At 41.1% G+C, this 24,005-nt stretch overlaps 1 protein-coding gene across 15 annotated transcripts in view; it reads left to right on the top strand.

The window, feature by feature from the left end:
* CALD1 (caldesmon 1) overlaps positions 1-24,005 on the top strand; it is a 203,404-nt gene that overhangs the window by 141,564 nt on the left and 37,835 nt on the right. For 5 of the 15 annotated variants that reach the window (XM_075757355.1, XM_075757363.1, XM_075757389.1 and 2 more), the window contains exon 1: positions 4,811-5,086. The exons of 9 other annotated variants lie outside the window; for them this stretch is intronic. In XM_075757355.1, the coding sequence (XP_075613470.1) occupies positions 5,040-5,086 (47 nt within the window). In that variant the 5' untranslated portion in view covers positions 4,811-5,039. Of the gene's footprint in view, positions 1-4,808; positions 5,087-24,005 lie in introns of those variants that run through there. One more of the 15 variants, XM_075757437.1, reaches the window with a different exon arrangement.

Below are 24,005 nucleotides of genomic sequence, written 5' to 3' on the forward strand. Positions count from 1 at the left end.
ACCCAAAACTACATATTCCAGTCTGAGTATGTATTTTAATACATATATCCACTTACATGGCTAGGTAAGTATTTCTCACAGGTTTCACTGAAGACATTAAAATTTTTGGCACTGCTGCTGCTTGTAGGCATCCAGATAGATATAACTATGGGTTACAGTTCAAAAATAAAGGGAGGAATAGATGTCATAGCAGTTGAATGACTTCTTAGTACTGAACCCTGTAAGAGTGCGGAAGACTTGCCACTGGGAAATGGCAGAATCTCCATTACTTGAGATATTTAAATCTGGACTGGGAAAAAACCCCAACAAAACACCATAGTAACAGACAGTTCAGTGTTATTTGATGATGAAGTATATAGCCTTGTTTTTATGAATACTCAAGAGATTTACTCCAAGACATTATGTATGGGTTGCCAGACTTTACCTACGGCACATGATTTAATACACCAAGTGGTGTTCATCTGTGAAACAAAGTCCCTGCTCACATGCCAATGTCCTAGAGTTTGATCTCATAGGAGGGTGAATGCAGATGCTTTTTGCCCTGTGAGACGCATACGCTGAGTTCCCGGCAATGAACTGTATTGGGGCATTTCAGAACAGACCTTAAAAGAAACCAACAGAGTTTGTCTGCTCCGTGAGAACGTGAAATAGACTGTGGCATCTTTCATTTTCCCAGGGAGGGAACAGTTAAAAATATTCCTCAAACAAGGAGCAGATGTTAATGTCATTAGAATGGATTTTCATAAAAAACAGAGTTCTGTTTCTTTTGCAAAATGCCAGTAGCTTTGCAAAGTTCTCTACAAGTCTGCCTACTTTTTTCAGACTAGTGGGACAGAGGAGAGGCGGTGCACGGTGAGCTATTTACTGTCTCTGAAACGAATCAGATACGTTTCTGTAAGTTAGTTGCCTGCCCATTTTAAAACTGCCTCAAGTTGGAAAAGGGCTAAGGAAAGAGCTAAAGAAACATGAAGGTATTTGAATAACAGGACAAGAACAGTGAGCAGCACAGCAAATCTGCTGTTGACAAAACAGGTACAGAAAGGAATAGGCTACATATGGAAAAGCATGGTCTGGACAGTGCATGTGCCTCTGTAATGTTCTAAATTCACTACAATCTCAAAAGAAAAAGGATTCACAGGCTATTGTGATCAGCTCACTGAAAACCCTGCCTCACGAGCAGGAATGGTTAAAGTAAAAACAAAACATTAAGTGGCTCTCTGGATGACCTCTGGACATTCCTCTTATTAGTATGAGTAGTTGTTGGAACCTCCCAGTAATAATTTCCTTTTGGAAAGCTCTCACGTCTCCTTTCTCCTCCTCGTTTTGCTGCTTTTAATGTTGAGAAGCTAAGAAAGGCCCTGTAGTTCCTTTCATTATTGTAATAGGTGAGCCTATACTCTTACAGAACCATTTGACTTGAGTTCATTGGCATGAATGACACCTCTCAAGTGCCCTAGTTTAGTTAGTGTTTGTTTACTTAGTTTTTTCTTTTTCTAGTGTCTACCTCAGGGGTCTTGGTGTCCTAGAACCAAGTAATAATCTCTGAAGCATCAGAACATACAAGGAAAGCAGGTTGAGACATGCATCTCCTTCCCCCCCATAATTTTTCATGCTTTAGATGACCATGTGAATTTTTATAATGATCCTAGGGGAAGGTGATTTGCGTCTTGCTGCTCCACATGCAAAATCTTCACCTCAGGGCCACAGTGTGCTGAGACTATCCCTCACAGTTAAGTAACTGAAGAAAGTAAACAACAAAAGTTTGGGTTTGAAATAAAAAAGAGATTATTAAGTGCAAGGATCTATAATTGACTCAGATCCTCCTCCCACTTCTTTTTAAAGGGGTTGCAAGCATGGCAAAATCTTGGCTGTGTCAGCCTCTTTCAGGGGAACCAGTTCTTCATTGCTGTAAACTACGGAGCTGTTGGGTCCGCACCCAACTGAATGTGAACGCTTGGCATCACACGCGCTGGTCTTGGCGGAGTCCCCCTTTGTGTTGCAAACTGAATCACAAAACGTCCCTGTAGTTCTTGTGAAAACAGTGATGTTCCTCAGCTGAATGGGCCTTATGACTTAAATGATGGACACAGCTCCGAGGACAGCTGAAGGTGAAGCCTCCTGGGCACTCACCAGTACAACATTATGCTGTTCATATGGGTTAGCCCAGGTCCAGTTGGCAGTATGCTTGTTGCCTGTATGCAGTGGATTCACATGCCTGCGTCCAGAATTGCGCATTTGATCATGCAGCTTTGGAACTGTGACAAATCGCGGCTGTAGCAATTTCTGGATGGGGGAAAAAAATAATCAATGCTAGTGCTGTCAAATTAAAAATTAATATGTGGGACACCAACTTGCAGTGTGTTTTGAGCAGTTGTTGACAAGGATACCTCTCACAGTTTAACACTACAGACAATTGGGCAGAGAGACTGATACTGTTTGAAAGTGGGATTTGCTCACCTTATTTACCTTCAGTTCTTCATTTGCAGGCAAAGATGGCACATGAGTTGAGGTGGCCAGCATTGCTTATTGCTCAGTCAGTAGGAAAATGACATCTGTTCTCAGTAGTGCTGTAGATGTATGGGCAAGATGATGTGATTTGGTGTTAGAAGTCTTGCTCCAAATAAGAAATAAGCTGACCAGGTGAGTCATAGTGTTTCATCTAGAGTGAAGTTGTCCTCCAGACTTCTATAATTCAAAACTGTATTCGGAAAAGCAAAGAAAACAAAACTGTGATTTTTTGCCTGTCTTAGACCAAGGGGGACATTTTAAAATGGTTCTGGGGTCTACTACAAGTACAAGAGTTCCTAATGACCCAACAAATAGGTCAGATTTGCCATCTAGAGCCAAAATCTGCATGACAGCAGGGGCAGATTTTTGAAAAATCTGGAACTATTCTTTGAAGATGTAGAGTGTAATGTTTTAGAGAATAGTCAGTTTACTTTTATCTTTATCCTGCATGGAAACAGTTTTGTTTGTGAGCACTGCAATAACTGAACTATTCCAGGATGGATTGGAAAGGGTGTAGAACTCACTCAACTGGAGAAAAAAAATGTTTCAGTGACACAGTAGTAAATACAGCCCTGTATTAGAAATCTGTAGAGCTGCCTTGGAACCCAGTTTATAGTTTCATAAACATCAACTCTTACATCTGGCATCTGATTAAAATGTCTATTTTGGCAGAACAGTGATACAATCTTTGTTTAACTAACGCTCTTCCAGAGGGAAGAATTGTGCTTCTGTAATTCCCCAGTAGTAGAAGTGCCTTTTCCAGGAAGACTAAAGATGACTCCCTTCTCATTGGCATTTTTAAAGGACTCTACACATTCACATTCCCTTTTGTGCCCTCTTTCCCTTCAGCATAGAGTGAAAGAAATGGAGATGGCCTGCCTGCTGCACCTTCATCTCAGTTGAAGATCTCTCTGCCATCACAGAAATGGAAACCATGCTTTTCTCCCTTTGCAGTCAGCACTGTTGGCCTTTCCTTGCTCTAGATCAGAATTCCAGTATATTTTTACACTAAAAAATGGGGTTTTTACATGTATTTTAGAACAAGGGGCTGGGTCTGCAGAAGGTCTGTGTGAAGAAATAGCAACCTCTTGAGATATTGCAGACCTGTTTCTAAGCGTGCAAAAAGCCCAGAGCCTGTACATTCTTGCATGAGAATCCCTGACCTACCTATAAAGCACAAAATTGTTACCTTCTCACAAAAATCTTATGTCCTTGAAACTGTAGAGGGAGTTTTTGGAAGGAAAAAACCCCAATTATTGAGTGCAGGATTTGAGCAGAATGTAAGTGAATATCAGTGCCCTGTGCAAAGTGCAGCTATTAGTTTCTTGCAAGCTCTGAGGAAAAAAAGCTGTCAAGGTTGATGCCTCCCTGGACATCCAGCATTCTTCATAGCTTGATGCAGAGGCTTGCCTCGGTACTCACTTCAAGGTATGAGTGCCACCTACTGAACCCACATACTCCTTCCCGCAGAAGGGAGAGCTTGCAGTAGAGATTTCCCTTCGGAGTACTAATCCATCCACACCCACCCACAAGATCAGAGCCTGGGGTGGAATGGCTGCAGGGACTGCACAGTAAGCTGTTTCAGTTTACTCACATATGCGGGCTTAAGGGGGTATGAGAGCCAAGCATGTGAAATCATGGTAAGTGGTGGAGCCTTTATTTAAATCACTTTGTTTGCATTTCTATTTCCTGCCCCATTCACTGGATTAGATGGAATAGATGGAAGAACATTGAGGAGAGTCTGTTAGGCTGGATTTAGTTCCAGCCCTGGTTTTTTAATCCCTTTGCTAAACACACGATTGTTTTACCCTGACTGCAGTTGAACTAGCAGCTACTTCCCACCTCCCCAGATTCGCTCCTGTTTGGCATCACCCTCCAGTCTTTTGAGCTATCTGATCCAGCTTGACCTTTCACAAGTTAGACTGGATGCAAGTGCCTGCAAAATGCTTAGGCAATGATTTATGATCAAAAGGGAGGACTGTTTCCCGGACCATTGTTTTATATTTGGGTCCTCTCCCCTCATCATCTCTCGGCAGGCTGGAATGTGACTTTCCTACAAGCAAATACTTGTGAAGGCACCTCTGTGCAGTGCTCGGGCTGCTCGGTGCTCAGACAAGCTTGCTAAACAGAAGCATTTCTTGTGAAAGCTGAATGGGAAGCAAGCATTTGTCAGTCAAGTTGAGCAGCTGAGAAATCTGCAGGAATTTCTGTAACTGGGGGCCCAGACATAGCAAAGAGGCTCTATTAGAGAGAATACAGTAAAAAAAAATAATAATCATATGATCACAGTGCAGAGAGGGGAGGAGGATACAGGATAGATAATGAGCTTGATGATAGGCAAATAGAGAGTGTCATTACGGGAGCTACAGAACCGACCAAATGGTTAACCTGTGGGGTGGAAAGAGCATCCAATGAGTCTCGCATGCCTGAAAGGATAATGGCATTTTTATTATCTCATTCCACGCCCTGATCATCCGTCCATTTGCTCCCTGGAGCTGGCAGCAGTTTGCACTGATTCATACGCTGCAGACATGATCAGCAGGTCATACTGCAGGCAGAACTTGTCAAGCCTTTCCAAGTGAGTATGATATCTGTATGGATTTAGCCTTTTGGTATTGTGTAGGAAGTGCTGGATGGTGGCGATGAGAAAGGGGAACGAAATGATGTAACAAGTTGGGAAGCTGGTTGAACTGGGGAATAAGCATTGGATGCCGACACGGTTCTTTTACTCCTCTTTTTGCTATATTGTGCTCTATTGTCTAAAGGAAAAGTCTTTGCATTTATGTATTTCTCTTACCTGAATTGCAGAATTTAAATTGTTTTGTTCAGTGGACAAAGAATATGTTGGAAGGGACTGGTTGCTAATCGGAGTTCTGTTAATGGGAAGTTTGCAGAAGTTTCATAGTTTGCGTGAAAGCTTTCGCATAACTCAGATTGCTTAATTCTCTCAGTAAATAAAGTCCTCATGACACATTCATCCTTGAATGTGGGAGGGAAGCGAGAGAAGAAAATCGATTAGCTTGTGTAATATCGCCAAAGAAATCATCTACTTTATTTGGGTCCTGTGTTACTGTTTTGTTTGTCTGCTTTATATGTTGAGGGATGGGAAACAGGAAACAACAATGTTTCTAAAATACTGTGGTTTATATCAGGGTTTTTTTTTAAATTTGGGAGATGTTTTGAAAAGCAACTGGGATTTCTGGGTTCCTGTTTTTGGAGTTGCCAGCATGAAATCTTGGGCTTTTGGAGGGAGTGGGAGCTCGGGGATTTCTGAAACTCAGCCTCTCCAAGAAGTCCATTCCAGGAATCTGAAATCCTTCATCACGATTTCAGAAATTGGGCAGTAAATAATAATTTAACTAAGAGCTTGTCAAATGGGTTTGTTTGGTGTTGGTCTGTGGCGGAATACAGCCACAAGCCGCGGTAGCCAAGCCTCCCGTATTGCTGTACGGGAATGGGGAGCAGCCGCGGCAGAGCAGCAGTTTTTCTGCAACCAGTGCAAAGAGAAAGCAAGGGATAGGAATGGGCAAAGTGGGTGAGATCAGGGCACTTTAGTGCTTTTAGAACTGGTGGAAACCTTGACTCTTGCTGCCTGCTGTGGGGAGCTGGCCCTGAGCGCAGTGACCCAGGCTGAAGCCTCTGAGGTGTGACCCTTGGACCCTTTCACTGGTCTGCAGTGGGGCTCGTTTAGCTAGATATCAGGGTCTGGCTGTTTTGCTTAAAAAACTAGAAATCATTGAATATCCTTCCTGAGAGAGATTCTCCTCCAGTCCCCCGCAGCTGAGAGAGGGAATGAGCAGTGTGCTAACTTTATGCTTGGTGTATCTCCGAAATGCTGGGTGAGTACTGGGAGGAATGCTCTAGCTTTTGTACGCTGTAGCACCCGCAGCGTGTTACGTGAAGTGAGTTCACTGAAGTCAGTGAAATTATGTCTGAGTGAAAGCAATTCCGTCCCTTTTTCTCAAAGCATGATTAGCTACCTTACTGTTGGTTTCCTGTGTCTTGGGAGATTTGTGTCCTGTAGCAGCTTCTAAACAAGAGCAAACACACCTTGACAACCAGATATGGGTTTTCTTTTGTCAAGACTCACAGTAGCGTATTTGGCAAAAAAACCCAAAGCTCTCTTTGGTGAGGACTCTTAAGAGAAATGAAATGTGTGGCCAAAATTTGCAAAATTATTTACTCCCTTTTAACAAACATCTCTGTGACCTCAGGCCAAAAGCGGGTAAGACACCTTTAGCATTACCCACAAAGGCTTCTTCAAAGCATTGCTCAGTGAAACAAATGATGAAATACTGCCCTTCCCAGGCTGAGGCATAACGTAATCATTTCAAGTGCTTGTGTCTTCTCAGGAGATTGCAATGGAAAAGAAAAGTATTAAAATCCTTATAAGTTAACTCTCTGGAGACTCTCCAGGGAAAAGGAGGTGGCCGTTATTGCACTGGTTTTGCACTGTTTTGAATGAGGCACAATGTGATTTTTAACTTCTTGCAAATGTCCTCTAATGGCCCCTTTATATTTTCAACTGCATTGTTTAAAGATACTCTCTACACTCTCAGTGTACTTGTAGTATTTGTAGAAAATTTTGTAATTGCTAAATAGCTGAAAATAATCCTGTTAGCATTTGGTACACTAGAAATTAAAAGCAGAAGCTCTCATTGTAGCCAAGAAATCATTCTGGTTGGCCTGAATATATAAAGACTGCATAGTAAATGTACAGGGATTGAATTGGCTCGCTTTGCTGGACACGAAAATAAGTGTTTACTGTGCAGGTTTCTAAGGAAAGCAGAAGTCTTCCTTGCCAACAGGTAGAAAGTTTCTTCCAGCAAATTATAACTTGTGTTCAAACTTCACAGATAATTCATGAGCAGTTTGGCTGTTGAAAGGTCACTCTTTCACAGCATTTTCTGGTTGGTTCTTCATATTGGAGGTTATCTTTCTGTTTCTTGGCTGGATGTTCAAGACAGATAATTGGCTAGTTTTGTTAAGAGAGGAGAAGGGACACTTTTCCACAGACAGCAACAATGTTGGTGGCACTATGTTATCTGATTAACTCTGCTCCAAAAATCGATCCTGTTCATTTTCACCTGAAGCCATGTTTTTCCTTCCTTCTGGTCTTCTCTGTTGGCCATGTTTTTCATTTCTGTCCTCCAGTGGACAATGGCCTGAATCCTTAATTTGTAAAAGCCTTTTTACGTTACTGAGGTAAAATAAGATGGACGTAATGTAACTGAAGACCAGATGCACAAAGATGTTAGCCTGTAGCGAGCCTATTTGTCTCCATTTTGAAAGCTAAGAATGCCAGTCAGCCTCTGAGCATGGCTCTTGCCCAACATTGACAAGTGTACCATGAGCCAAGATATAGGCAGTTTTCTTACAATCTCCTGCCCATTTGTGAGCTGCACTGGTTATATCTAAGTTGCACTTCAGTGCCTGATGTCAGGGAATGAAGTCCAAAACACTTGGGATGGTAGGTGAGTACTTTTGATGCAAATATATTTATCTGTGGGTGGACCCACCTATTCGTGTTAAACACTGTGGTAACAATAGTCTCTATACAGAGCATTCTTGATGTATTAGTTGTCGTCACCCGAATGAAATACCTGTACCTTGGTGTCTGCTTCACATGTCAACGGGGACAGTGGCTATTGAAGACTGAATGTCCAGTTCAAGACATTTGTAGCTGGATTTAGGAACTTTCCTCATAGTGGGTCAGAGGAAATTTACTGGAAGAGCTGAAACATTTTTTGAGTGAGATTATCCTTAGTGGAAGAAACATTATAGCAGAGAAAGGACAGGTCTATAAGGAAACACCTCTGAGATTTCACAGCCTTCTTGCTTCAGTGAAAGATGTTTTTCTTTGTCCAGCACAAGTAAGGCATTGGGTGTTGGGAGCACAAAGCTGGATTAATTTGTGTGGAGTTTTGGGCATCCATGTGAGTCTGAAGTCATGCAACTCTGAGAGAATCAAATTTCTAAGATCTTGTCAGAGAACAAGTGACTCTGGAGAGTTTCATGAAAACCCTGAGCTGAATTCTCCACCCTGTCCAAGCCTTGGTTCAAGCCAGGACAGTGGTGAGAGATAATCAGACTCAACCTGGCACTGCTCTCTGGAAATCCAAATGCCTGCAATGAGCTGTGAGAATTGTTTCTTGATGAAAGGTAAATTTAGCAAAACCAAGAAAAATTGGGAGAGTTCTGGGCAGAGCAGAACTGGTTGAGAGTTCATGTCAGGTTTCCTAAATTAGCTTTGTCTAAATGAAAACGAGGAAATTTTTTTTTTAAATTAAAATGCCTTTTTTTTACACTTTCTAAATAAGAAATTATTGAGCTGCATCTTTGCAATATTTTTTGAAATAAACCATTCTGATTTTTTTAATCTTTTGATTCAAACTGACCTACATTTTAATGAAAAAAAGTTAAAAAAAACTTAGATGAAGGATTTGCTGCCTTCTTTCAGACTGAATTAAACAGCCCTGAACATTTTCCATATCACTTCACTCTGACAAGGGTTTTTTCTTCTGCTTCAGCAAAACTAGAAAATTCATTGTTGGTGCAGATCTTAAATCCAGATAGATCCTCCACAGTCACACTGTTGGCAAAGGTGTTCAACCAGTATGGGATGGGGGTGGGAGAACTTCATCCTGCTTCTTCATACTCCTGCCTTTCCCTTTCCTGCCAAACCTGCAGTCCCACGCCTTCCCATCCACCCTGTTCCCAATTCAGAGTAAAACAAGAAGGTTCAAAATAACCAGGGAAATTCTCTGGTGATTATTTTAGGATCTCTGTGTTCTTCTGTCCATATATATGCATATATGTCCATATAGTGCAGATAAAGTAAACTAGATGATCCAAAACCGTGTTTAAAAATCCAACCAAGCAAAACACTTTCATCAGTTGTTGAAATAATTGAAATATGGAGACTTAACTGACTTTGTAGCTTTTCACTCCTTTTGCATTTTATTTTGTTAAAGAAAACATTAAAAAAGCCTTTCTTTGCACTATTTTCATGTACTGACATTTGATTTATGTTTTGAGCTGTGTAAGCACTGAAGTGTAGTAAAAAAGTCTCCTTGACTTCAGTAAGGCTGCTTACATGTATAAGTAGCTGCAGGGCCAAGTTTATAATTATATATCTGTATAATGTTAGCCTTCATACATTTATCCATTCCAATTTTAATTCTCCATTTCATAAAATCTATGATCAAATTTTGGAGCCCGAACTAAGCTGATGTCGTCCCTTTTAATTTAGGACTCAGCCCTTTTATTCTCCTCCTGTGTTTTATTTTTATTAGTTGCCTTCTTTTTGTGCTGATGTGCAGCACATATTGTTAAAGCCACTTATTAGAGCCAGAATTTTACAGCATGGAGACTGTCCTAATAAGGGAAAAAACCCTAGCCCTTTATTGGTGAGGTAAGAGAAATCAGGCAGCGGATAATTTTTTTGCTGATTGAGAAGGATAAGGTGCGGTTTGGCAGGTATCGCATTGGTTTGGCATTTGCTGACATGGTTCCTCTCTTCTGCAGTTCAAATCCTTTGCAGAGTAGACAAGTCAGGGAGGGCTTCCCCCGCGCCCCCCCTTTGCCTTTCCCTCCCCTCTTCCTTCTCTTTTTCACAAGTGTTCAGCGTTGCTGTGAAATCTCCCTCAGACGCACAAGCTGGATGTGGTAATGAGAAGTTTTTGCAAGTCTAACAGTGCCATATTGTAATCACCTTTTTAGGGAACAGCGGGCATGTTGGAACACAGTTTTCCACGTGGGTTGTTCTACATCTAAAGCACTTAAACAGTTTGTGTAGTTGTCAGAAAAATCACAATTTAGTCCAAGGTATTATGATCCAATTTCTCTCTTCTGAAAAATCTGTCATGGAAGGAAAGTGCTAACTACAAGGTTTAGTTGATGCTTTTAAATTGCTCAGCTGTTTTTCTTTCAAATTGCTCATACTGAATTCCAGAGATGAGTAACGCATCCCAAGCTTAAATACAAGCTTCAGATCTGAAGTCAATAGAGTTTCTCAAGTTTTAAACTGAGTTATGATGAGCAAAGTTTCGAGTGAGGGCAGAAGCTGATACCTAAATTCTTTTCCTCCCTCAATCTCAGTTTGTCTCTTGGTAACTGAAATATCAAGCCAAGCATTGGCTCTGCTTAAATTCACTCTCCTGCTGCACCAGGAGACCGCAAGTGATGTAAAGTGGCTGCCCCCTTCCCACCTGGTGTCCTGGGGCGATTCTTTGACTGTAGGAGGAATAATGGTTAACCTAGTCACTAAATGCCCAGGTTTCTCTGTCAGTTATTTATTTTCTTTTGAGCATGGTCAGTTTGATTGTGTCACTTGTGAAGCAAATTTTTCCTGTCCCCCCTGCCCCATCATAGTAATTCTAGAGTACATATCCTGTTATTGTTGAGGTTCGCTTACTGTAGGCAAAGGATGTGAAAGATAAACTTGGATGATAATAAAGCAGAAAAGAAAATAAACAGCGTTAGTAGCAAGGATTGGATGTACCAGTTCACATAAACCAAAACATACAGATGCACCATTACGTGTAGGCTACTCCCAAAAGCTTGCTGCACAACCACTTTTGGGGGGTTTGGTTGTGTGGGGTTTTTCTTGTTTGCTGCCTATTTGTATTCAGGTTCTTCTTCCTCAAAGTCAGAATCTTTCTTGAAGATCAGTGACTTTGTTAACTTTGTTTTCTTCTTTTTTTAATTTCTGTCCACCACTTTTTCATATACCTTGGCTAAGCAACAGTGAGAAATACTCAGATTCTTGTGAGCAAGAGTGACTCCAGCAGAACCTAGCATACCAGCCAGGGAGGATTAATTCTGTGCAAGCAGTTTTGATTCTGAACTCTGAATCTTTTGCAGATCGCTTTCAATCTGCTTATACTTCTACAGAAGTATATCTGGTCCTGCTGTGGGTCCTCCAGGCAAAGGTTGTTGTATTACAGAACAAAAAAAAAGATGATTCTTGTTCCAGACAGCTTAAAACCTTATTCAGAAAATATCTTCAAACTGGCATGCTATGCATTTCAAAAATGTGAGAAAGCAGTCCATGTGCACTTGTTTTCCTTCCCCCAATATTCTAAGAAACGTGAAGGCCTGTCCTAGAGGTGTGTCCTTGAGACCAATGCACTTGTCACTACAAGATGTTAGATTTTGGCTTCTGTTTGGTTTGTTGTAGCCAAATTGTCTGCAGATTTTTTAGACTTAAAAATGTATTACATGTTTCTGAACAGGAGATTTCTGGCTTGCCAAATTCCATCTGCAATACATTCAGCAGTGGAGTTGCTTCAATGTAATTACAGAAGTATCTTCAAGCATCACAACTGTTGCTGTCCTGGCACAATCCTTACTACAGGTGGTTTGGGGGTTTTTTTGTCTGTTGTTTTTTTGTTTGGTTGGTTGTTGTTGTTTTTTTTTTTTTGTGGAGTTTTATAACTCAGCAGTAGGATCATGGAACATATGAGCCTCACAAGGCTCAATATACTGTAGGTTTCAGCATCCACAAATGATGTGGACCACCATCACACACTGACATGGCCATGGTAGACCCTTTATAGTCTCTTTGTTCATTTTCAGGTTGTTCCTCACTTTCCAGCTCCCGCCAGCTACAGTGGCGTCTCCTTTGCCATGTGTTTCCTTTCCCTTTTTCTTTTGTTGTTCCCTTTCAGCTCTCTCTTGCTATTGTATTGCACAATATTTTGCAAAGCCCAAAAGAAATGTGTTCCAACCATACCATATTCTCTTGCATACTAATTTCTCCAAAAGTAGCCTCCCATTTTTAAACTAGTGTTGAATAATTGCCTCGTGTATTTTGCATAACACCCATCTTTCCTCTGTGAAGCAAGAGATTTTTAGGATTGCACTTCTCCTGCAGGAGGGGAATCACTGGTGTGCATTCTGGGTGTGTATGATGGTGTTGTGCATCTTGGCCTTAGTCATCTGCCTCCTCCTGGAACAGGAGTGGTCAGACACATCGTGTCAGCAGTTTTCTTTCTCGGGATTTGAAAAAACTCCATAGCGTAATTAGCAGAGCTCACATCTGCTTCCAAAGCTAGCTAAACTTTTACTTTAGTTAGAAAGACTAAGGCTCAGGACTAACTTTCTTCTAGTTCCTCTGTTAGATTTGCCATGAAGGCTGTAGCAAAGCAGTTTTAAAGTTCTCTGCAAATAGAGCTTTTCCTCAAGCCTTACCAACATGCTAAAAAGCTCTCTTAACACTGTAGCAATGCTGTCTTGATATTCCAGTCCTTATCTATATGGCAGTGAAAGCTTCCCACTGACAGCATGTGCATTAGCAATAATTTCCAGCCCATCCAGTTGAGGACAAATATTCCTGTCCTGTGCATATCTCGAGAGCTTCATTTGGTCCTTTGCCATTTTGGGATAGCCATGGGGTTAATTCCTTGCTTGATTTCCTGGATTCTTCTTGCTCTTTCAAACTTGCCCAACACCCTGTGGAGTGATCAAGTAGGAGACAGTCTGGCTTGATACCTCCCATCCAGTCCTATGCTTATAGCCCCTGAACGTAGAAAGGTGAATGCTCTGAACCTATGAAATGGTATTTGTTTCTGTTACCTTCTCTGTGTGCTAGTTGTTTCTTGTGCTGTTCTGCCCTGGCAATCATACCAATGTGTTTGCTTTCCCCAAAAAGGATATAATTATGGTTTTCACAAGATTATAGTAAGCAGAGATTTTGCTGTTTAGTGCCTAATGCCTGGCTTTTGGTCCCTTCCAGCACTTCTCAAGATGCATGACATCATTTCAGTGAGAGCCTGAGTCCTGAAAAGGCTGCTAGTGTTGCAAGGGTAGGCAGGAGGGAAGTTCAGACTTGGGAGAATTTAAGGCACAGGGCTCACAGGTGTGGAGGAAGAAGATGGAGACACCCATTAAAATGCTGTTAGGTGAGGAGTGACAGGGGCTGCCTGGAATGTGAGAAGAAATTGGAGAAGGAACTGGAAAAACTTCTGGGGAGCTGAAATAGAGGAGAAAACCATTTGGTAGTTTTCTCTGTAATATAGGAAAGTAGGTAGTGAGGCCTTCCCTGGAGCTTTCCAAGTCTGGTAATTTTGCAGGAGTATTTTGAGAAACTTTGGACAAGTGTCCAGAAAAACAGTTTGTATTTGCCTATAGCTAGTCATTAACACTGACAGTTACTCTGTCTCATACTCATCTTGAGCTGGCAGAAGCACTTCATTGGCAGAGGATTGCTAGTGTTTACGTTTTATGCCTGTGTTTGCATTAGACCAACTGGTCTTATACCTTATTGATGTAGGTAATGCCCATTGTGCTAGCCTCTGGATCCCCTATATGATTGATTTCACTGAGTATTTCTATGCGTTAGTCAGATGGGAACTGAAGCACAAGGAAGTTTAAGCATCTCATGCAGGAACTTGTAGCAGAGGGGGGCCAAATGAAGCCTTCTAAATCCCGTATTTAGCATCTTAACTACCAGCATGTTAGCTTGAGTTAAAAGCAGGCTTAACTTATTTTTCCAATTTGATCCCCAGACCCTTTTGTTACCTTATAGCTGCTAAAGTTTATCTTCTTCAGGCAGATGATTACCATATTCTTATTTACTCAGTCATCTCGGTAAATTGAGTTGTGGTGTCAGGTTGGACCACACTCTTTGTGAGCAGAAATTCAAATTCTCTTATGCTTGTCCTAATTCTTTATTGTGCCAAATATTTTGCAATTTACATTGCCAAATCATTGCTTGCCAAATGTTATGTTTTCACAAAACTATATTAAGCATAGATTTGCTATCCCGTGCTTGTTTTTTGACCCATCCCAGTGCCTTTCAGGATGCATGATGTAAATTCAGTGAGAACTTTCGTAAAAGGGTAAAGTGAATTGCATCTCCCTTGCAATGGGCTCGGTGTGCATGTATGAATAGTTACTATGGATTGCTAGGAAGAGGATACTTGGATGAACCATGGCACATTTGGATCACGTCTAACGTCTGTTCTCTGGTGGTGTTATTTCTAAGGATCCATCTGCAGTGCAAATACCTTGTTACAGGAGTCTCAGTGACTTCCTAAAACACTTCTATCTTACAGTGCAGGTGAGGCAGGGAATATTTTGACTTTGAATCAAGACGAAGTCTGGCAATAGCCAGTGTTGGAAGGGTTGGCTGACATTCCAGTCAGACCCACCTACACTGTGTGACTGAAGAGGGTGCAATGAGAGCCATGGAGCACAGAAACCTTCCTATGTGATGTCTTCTACAGTTTCTGTAAGACTAAAATCTCTGTGGTGTAAGGCTGGTGTTTTCTCACTTAATCACCTTCTGGGATTCCTACCTCACCAAGCTGACTTTCTGTACCTTTTGAAGCTTGAGAAGCAGAAGGGTTTGGCAGCAAGCTAACTCCTTGTTTCCCAAATGCAGGGTGAGGACCCTACACCCCATTTTCCATACTTTCAGGCACTTAAGTGTATCTTGGTTCACAACTCAGTGCTTGAAAAAGGTGCCAGGCTGTGTTGAGGCATGCCAACCCCTGCTTAAAGCCCAAGGTGCTTTCGCAGGACATGGCCGCAAGATGCCCTGGGTTAAACTAGCTTTTTGCCCTTCCTTTCCCATTTCCCAGCAGGCACAACTCTTTTTTAAAATGTAAACTACTGATTTGGAAGTACCTAGCAACAGAAGGCATTACGCAGAGGAGAGGCAGGCTTTCACTTGCTCAGCGAGGGCTCAGGGGAGGATGTCTCTTTGTTCAGTATGCCAGCAAAAAAAGTCCCAGGATAATCAATTCTGCCAGTGGCTTTCACACACTTTCAGGCACGGAAGTCAGCATGGTGCAGCTGTTAGAGATGGGCCTGGGAGGAACCAGTCCGCATATCTGCAACAATTCCCTTTGGAAGTTGCTAGAAAAGCTCCTGGTAGCTTCAACAAGTTTTGGAGCAGGCATGAAGTAGCGTAGCCAAAGCAAGAATCTTATCTGCTGCATGGTTTAGGCTAAAAGAAGTATATTCATCTATGTCTCTCTTTTTCCATTCCATAAACTGGCATTATAGTAGTAATAATACCCACCATGCGGAAGTCAGAAGGGGTTGCAAGGATTAATTAACATTTGTAAAGCACGTTGAGATCTTTTGATGGAAAGAAGTTAGCAAGTGCCAAGTACTAATATAACTACGAGGGGAAAGTAGCCATCGGTCTGCATTCACTCCTGGAATGTAATGGATTATACCAGAAGCCTTGGCTTGAACATTTGTGTGTGCGTGTGTTTAATAATGAATTTTTCAATTACCTTTTCTTTAAAAATGTCAGTTGAAACTGTAAAAGACTTTAATTCTTGGTGATGGAAACATCATATCTTGTCTCCTCTCACATTTGGCATTAGACTCTCTTTTGCCTGCACTTGCAGTCTGTTCCCCTTAGCTGTATTGCTTTCTTACCACGGCAGCCCTTTGCTATCCTCCCCACCTTGATGCCCACCTCCTCTCACTTTCCTTCTCCTGTTGGTCCCACTCCTGTCTTCTGTAGTCACATCTGCTTTGCTCCTTCACCTTTGCTGCCCTGGACTCACCTGCCATTTCTTTTAGTGGTATGATGAAATGCAGATAAAAGTAAGTATATGTTGTGTGGCATCAAACCGATGCTTGGTGGACCAGTGCTTTGGTCGTGGTGTGCAGAGGCAAGGACAATCACAACACAAAGTAATGCTGTGCTCTCCAACAAAGGCACGTGTCACTCTGGAAGCAACCCAGAGCTCGTAGGTCCAGCCCAGGTTAGTGCTGCTCACCCTCTCCTGCAACCCAGGTGCCAACGCAGGAGGAATGTGAATGTATTTTGCCTGTTGGACAGGCTGGAGCTGGGACAAGGACTGAACGCTTGGGGCCAGAGTCTGTATCTGATGAACACGAAGCACAGAAGGGACCGAGGGGAAGCTGATCAGTTAGGGCAGAGGATGGCTGTTTGACAGTGGAAGATTTGGTAAAGAACCAACAGGACCTGATCAGTAACTTGCTGTGAACGTGCAACTGGCACTGCCACTCAGCTCCCTGTCCATGCAGAGCCTATCTGTGTGGGGATGCCACAGTATAAAGCATTTAAAGCTATTACTGACTGATTCCCTATGTGGAACTGCTATTCCGGAACGAAATTGAAATTAAAAGGGAAAAAAAAAAAAAGCTCACCATAGTGATTTGGAAACATGCTGTATGTTGCAGAAAAGCCCCTTACTCTGCCGCAGTATCTCCACAGGGCAGTTTCTCTGCATCAGGTGCCTTATACCTCTGCGTATGTCCCATTGGAAGTCTACAGACTGTGGGCACTTCTAGGGCAAGCAAATTGTTATTTTCTTCCATTTTCTAGTTTTTATCTGGGTATTTTCTGTGAATAACTTATACCTTTTAGATAATTTGTTAGTGAACCTTTGAAATGGGAGAAGTTTTTGTTCGACACTAGCGTTCTGTGAAAAGGTTTGTTAGGGTTTTGTTACCCTTTTTAAAGCTTTTAGGTGGCTTTTTAGATTTGTATTTTCAGTGTGATTGATCAGCTGTCATGAACTCAGCTTTCCACAGACTTTCTCCAATAGTTTACCCTGAGTGAGTTGTTTTGTAGTTTCTTACGAGTAACTTCTGCTGGAATAAGGATCAGAGTGCAGCAATTTAAGGGGAACAGGCACATCTAAGGGAAAACTAATCGAAAGGATAAAGCCAGGATATTTTATTGTGTTTAGCGGGTGTAGTTGCAATGGCTGCACTTCAAACTTCCAGCTGTTAAAATTGCGCAGTGCTGTTATACGATGTCTGCAAATCATTGTAACATTAGTGTGCTGTTCAAAGTGCTGTACGTGACCTTGCATATCTGTACGGGCCTGTTTTATGGAAGGGTTTTTTACCTTTCATGAAGGTGAAAGACACATCGGGATTAGCTTTCAGAGAGATGCATGGAATGTATCTGCCCCTAATCCTGTTAGCAAATGACAGGATCTCCGCTCATAATTCCTCCGCTGTCTCACTGAAAATGTCTCCTAATCACCTTGGCTGTTGACAGTAGGTTTCTTAAACACCTGAGAAGGAGACAGATGCTTGTCCATGTTAAAAGTGAACAGCCATGAATTTCCCTTGAAACCAAATCTGCACCTGCACAGCGTCCGTGAGTTGTGTGCATGGGGAATCGGTACCAGAAAACTTCGACACATCTGATTTTCATTATTTTTTTTTCCCATTCACCATATGTTGTAGCACTGAATGTATTTCTAATGCCGTATCCCCCCCTAAAGTGGTTTATTTCACTTAGCATAAGGCTTCACAGTCTGCTCTGTTTTGGTGCGTGTTCTGCTCTTACATTTCAGCTGCTTTCCTGTTTGCAGTGTTTATTTCAGTATTTAGTCTGCTGCGGTATGTTAAGGCTGTGCCCTCCTCTTGCATATTTTGTGTCGGGAAGAATGGATGAAAAAAAGATTATTCTATGATTATCTGAATGATTATCTGGTAAAATTATTTTTCCAGGCTCCCTGTGTGCAAATACATGCCTTGTACTTTGTTCGTGCAGCACAGTCTTTGCTGTGTTTCTGAAAGCTCCAGCAGACATCTTCAGGGACCTGTCTGGCTCTGAGCAATAGTCATTTAATTACAGTCTCTAATCCCTTGGGAAATACAGAGGAGTTTTGACACTTCACAGAGCCCTGGCTAATGCTAACACCCATACTTTTGATAAATTGAGCAATAAAAATAGCGGGTTCTGACTGTTTGTAGGCATTTCAGATCACATAACATTTTGGGCAAGGCTGAAGCAGTTACTGAGCAATGTGGTGTCTGGGTAATCACGACCCTCTATCTTAGTTTCCATTTTTCCAGTCATGATGGGTTTTGGCTTTCCAGGCCCTGGGCAGCCATGTGAACCTGGCTCAATGCTGGATGTTGACGGTAGTGCCGCTTATCCAGTCCTGGTACTTTCTCTTTCCTTACTACTCTCCGACAGATCTCTTTTCCTCTTCCCTGTGTTGTGAGTATTTCTCCATCAACACTTCTCCATTCCCCATCTCATCGCCTGCAGGGATGGAGGCTTCTCATCTGTTGCTGCTGTCTCTCCTCTCTCCCCTTCCCCAGCCCAGGGAGATGTCTTGTTCCAGGCCCCTTCCTACAGCCCCGGTCCCTGTTTGATCCCTGCTTCCGCATTCCTCCTTCCTGCCCCACTGGTTCTCTGTCCCAGTCTTGTTCAAATCCATAATCAATTTCAGTGTCAGTCCCAAATCAGAGACCGATATTTTGGTTATGGAGCCACAGCCTACTTGCTGATCTGTCCTAGGTACGGCTGCATTTCAGTGACAGATAACTCCTTTCAAGATGGGTCCAGCACTGTTGGTGGGTGGTGTCCCTGATATCAATCAACATGATGCCGTGAACTTTCTTCTCTTCAGGATTGACCCACTGTAGAGTCCTGGCCCCTGGTTACTTGTTACACCCTGCAAAACCTAGCAGGCAAGTGAAGAAAAAGCCTGAATGCAAAAGGGGATTCTGCTCACAGAGAAGATCTGTCATCTTAGAATACCAAAGCTGTGTCTCATCTCAAATGTCATGTCTTGTTTTGGCAGGGTGGATGGTGAATGCATATATGCTGGAAGTTGATTGTGAGTAGATTGGGCACAGTGATGGAGGATTAGAGAGTGTGTGACTGAGATTGCTTTGGATGTTAGTGAATCCAGTGATTCTCTGAGTTAACTTTTTTAGCATTTGTCCTTACATGATATTCAGTAGAGCAAGTACAGGTTGAAACTAAAGAAGCTTCCTGTGTATGAGACCTATCCTTATGGTCCTGCACTACCTTTTAAAATATAGTCCTCTTAAAATGCAGGAATCCTATTAATCTTCATGGAGGGAATGAAATGCAAGCATTAGTTTGTTAAGAGGCTTTCTGTTTTCTAGTATTCTGCATTAAACAAGCCTTCAAAGCAGATATCCAAGGTGAAAGTAGAGAAGCAGATGAAATTGAAAGGCCAGAGGCTGAGTTTCCAGGTCAACAGTACATACATAATTTATAATAATTCAGTTTGTGCTTTCCTGAAATCGTAGCTTTGTTCTTGTTTGCTAATTTGGGAGGATGCAGCATACTGTTTTGGAATAAAAAAATAACACCAGAAATAATCTGTTTTTTTAAAAAAAGTTTAAACTTTTTTCTTCAGAAAACGTGACCTACTGCAGTTATAGTGCTAAACCAGACACTGAGCAGAGAAGAGTGAAAGCCAATTCTCCTTCAATCTGGTTCCCTTGCCTTCGTCTCTATAGTGAAACCTTGCTAAAATATCCCTTCTGTCACTGCTGTAGCTACACTAGGGTGAAGGCAGCCTGTACTCTGAGCACCATGTTCTGCAAATCTGATTTTAGCTCACCTGGCTGGGGTGAGCTTGCAATTGCAGGGCTTGTCTGGAAGATCTACCTCAATCCATTGCTGCCCTCGGAATTGAACCGTTAGGGAGAAACACTGGGGTGCTGTAAAAAGCCCGGCATAGAAAATGTTGAAGTTGCTTTTTCTACTAATCTGAAGTGTAAGAAACCCAAAAATGCAGTTCAGCCAGAAAGTACTTATATCAGTATAATAAATAAGCTGAATCTATTGTATGTTACCCCCTCTTTATTCACTAGTTTACCCCTTGCAAAGTATATCCTCCAGGTACAGGACTAAGACAGGACCCTGTTGTGCTTAATCTGCAACTTTGAGTTGCATTTTCGGAGTCCAAGCTGGAGGAGCTACAGCTTTGTTCAATAATAGTGCACTCTTGCATTTAAAGGGAGGCGGTTACATCAGAAAACTTGGCAAAACCAGACCTTTGCTATAGGTATAGGGAAACCGAACAATAGTAATTGGGAATCTTCTTGAAATGGATTATTAAATATTGTGCTTGAATAAAAAGAAAAAACTCTACTTCCTAATGACAACCGAATTTCCACTCCAGCCTCTGGTGGAAAAAATATATTGCATGTGAAGTGAGTTTTTTATTTTTAAATAGAAAGAAGAACTGTTTCTCATATTAATTTCTAGGAAAATACATATATTTTCTATATGTATCCATATTAAAAATAAAAATTGCTGTTGGCCATGAAAAAGTGGTCCTGTGCCTCTTGTTCAGGTTCTTCCCCATAAGACCGCAGGGTTCCTTGTGTACTTTTGCTCCAGTTTCCCCACAGGGTGTCTGATGGGGCATTCATGCCTGCCTACATCTACCTCAGGGTCATAGTTTGATGATGTGACTATGTAGGATGAGAAAATGGCCCAATAACAAAAATCCTCCTTGTGCCTTCCCTCCTTCCCTCCCTTCCCTTAATTTAATAATCTCTGATAGATGATGACATGAATTTTGTATGAATTAAAAAGTTGTTTGGAGGAAACACAGAACTTCATAGCTTGAGCATGACATATTGGATACATCAGTTTGCCTAAAGGTGCCCATAGGAAAATGTAGGTTTCATTCCTGAAATCTTTTGCGTATTTTCTAGAAAGACCACAATTCTCAATATGCAGGGGATCTTATTTTAAGTTAAAAATGCTCATGTCTGTCTTCATTTTTAATTCCTTCTCTCGAGTAAATCTCTTAACCATGTCAATTAGAGTTTTATTTGCAATGAAATATAAAAGAGGAGGAGTTAAATCTTAACTTTGTATACATCCAGTAAGCTAGTAATTTGAGGTATAAAAGTGCCTTGAAAGCCATATTGAATACAGGGGCCCAAAACCACAAGAAAGAAAATTTATGATTTGGCTTTGTAGCAATTGTGGATTGTATATTCTGGGGCGAATCCTGTAAGTCCTTACTTATGCCTCAGCTAGGCAAAATGCCCATTATTCTCAAGTCATATGCCTGAAATATTACTGGGTAAGGCTGTGGCATAAATTATGTTGGATTTTATATGCAATAAAGCACTAGAAACTGGAGGTGGTGGCAGCAAGCAGAAAGCAATTTGCTACAGAGTCAACAAATACCACATCAACCGCAGTGGTATGCACAGCAATTGGGTTTTGCTCCCACTTTTTTAAAGTAAGCTTGTTTTGTATACTTTTTTGCATGTTTGTCATCTGCCAGGGAAACAGATTTCTGGGTGAATTCCACTAAGCTTCAAGGAAAGCAGTAAAAAAGTAATAGTTATCAGCTAGAAGGCACTTTTCCAATTATTGTTTTCTGCCCAGGTACTTTTTTTTTTTATGTGAAACTTCTAAATTAAAACAGGTTAAATATACCACAATGCTCACTGACAGGTCAATGTCAAGTCTATTGTGGATGAAGTAAAACTGCAGAGCATTACAGACTTCACATATTGAGAGAATTACATGCTTTTCCCTGGGACATTTCCAACAAGCACTTTTATCTGAATATAATATATGTCAGAGGCAAATTTGACATTGTTTCAGTAGCTGAAGGTTTTTACCCTTCATGTTAGTGGTCCTGCGTGCGATTTATGCTGAGGTACTCAGAGGCGATTTACCAGAGTTATTTGAATGTGGTTGGAGAATCTGCTTGCGTTTCATATTATGAAACAGATCATCAGTTTTCAGCCATGAGGAGAAAAAAAAAAAATTAGGCACGTGCATGAGTCATTCTGCCTTTGTGTAGAATTATGCAGTGATGTTACAGACTGGCTTTAACTATGAGGCCCAGGTTTTAGGGCTTGAATCTAAACCCAAAGCAACAGTGTTGTTACGAGCAGAAAACTGCAAGAAATGAGACAAGGCATTGGAAATCTTGGGTCTCTACGCAACTGAAACTTACATTTTCAACAGAAACCAGTAATTTGGGAAGCCAGGATCTGTCCTAGAGGCTTCAGTGCTATCTTCAGCAATGAAATAAAATATCTGGCTACTTTTGACATGAATTACTTGGCAGTCACCAAGTATTTTTGTTGTCAGTATGGAGTCATTTTCCCTTGTGGTTATTGGCTTGCATATCACTTTTTATACTTCATTCTTCCATGTGGATTGCTTGCACCTTAGCTTTTTTAGAATCAAACTGTTAAAGGGATGAGCATACCTACTCTTTCCTTACCTGTGAAAAAAACTATATGACAGAAACATCAAAAGGAAAGAAACCATAAAGAAGAATGTACATGAGCTGGACCTCTCAGAAGACCTTTTCTTTCCCTTACTTAACTATTTTGTCATGCAGACAAAATAACAATCTCACAGCCAGATCCTTAACCAATGTAAATAATCTAAAGATTTTGCTCAGCTGAAACAAAAAATTAGTTGTTAAAATGCACATTGTTTTATCTTTTAGGTATTTTAAATTGAGGTTTAAAGTAGGAGAAAGGTTTCTAAAGGTATGGTAGGAAATGAAGGATGCCAGATCTGACAGAAAGAGTGTTCTTCTGCCAACCCATTGAATAATTGGGTACCTAGCAGAAAAAGAATAATCCTTGAACTCTTTGGAGCTATGAAAAATAAGAAAGGCTATTAGAAACACACAGTATCAGAATGATGTAAATGAGAAGGGAATACATTGAAAAGTGTGTCAGTCTCATTATTTTTCCCAGAGAAATATGTGGATACCTGGGTAATTTGCTGACTCAGGAGTATAGACTGTGTAGCTCCGGAAAATGTGTGGATGAAAAGAGTGAAAATATTTGTGAGACAGAGAAATATTATGAGCAGAAGGAGAAGGCATATACCTTCTGTAAATGGAAGACTATAGTGTTTAAGTTCAGCATGTGCCACCATATAATCTAGTGTAACTTTCTGTACCTAAAAGAGAAGGGAATTTCACCAAGTTGATCTATAGTGAGCCCAAGAATGGGTGTTTTACTGTAGTATAACTTCCAAAAAGGCATCCATCTTAATGTGGAGATGCCAGAGATGGATGTTCCATCATTTCTTGTATATTTAATCATCCTCACTGTTAAAAACATGTGCTTCATTTCCAGTTTTAATTTGTCTGGGTTTAATTTCCAGACATTGGTTAATTTTATCCACTTGTCTCTCCTACATTCAATGTGAAAAAAATGGTGCATGTCAAATTGAGAAATACGTGAAAAATATCAGTGTTAATAACAGCATTCATGAACAACATTGGACTGAGAACTGTGGTGGCATGTCTGCATGTCTCCAGCATAATCTCCTGTTTTCACTCACTACATCTTTTTGAAACATGAGCATTTTGGACTGAAATTCTGCTCGTTCCCTCATAAAAATGAATCTTCTCAAGCAGGTCTGAGCATAATGCTGGCAGCTTTCGTGGAATTATAGAGGAATGATTAGAAGAAACAGTTTTCCCCACAACTGCCCCCTGCCATTCACCATATTTTAGATAGGAGTTGAATGAAATACAGCTGATATTTGACACGCAAAGCTTGACAGAGGCATAATCCTCTGGAAGCATGTGCATTTGTTGCTTTTTTTTTGAGCTGAAAATTGATCAGTTGTTTATATCCACGTTTTGAAGTGTGCCTATCATAACACAAATTAATAACACAAAAAAAATTAAAAACATATGCAATCATAAATGAAACGGGACTGAGTATCAACAGTAACACAAAGAGTACTCCCCAGTGGGTATTATAAC

Source organism: Balearica regulorum, chromosome 1 (genome assembly GCF_011004875.1).
Source record: "Balearica regulorum gibbericeps isolate bBalReg1 chromosome 1, bBalReg1.pri, whole genome shotgun sequence".
NCBI lineage: Eukaryota > Metazoa > Chordata > Aves > Gruiformes > Gruidae > Balearica > Balearica regulorum.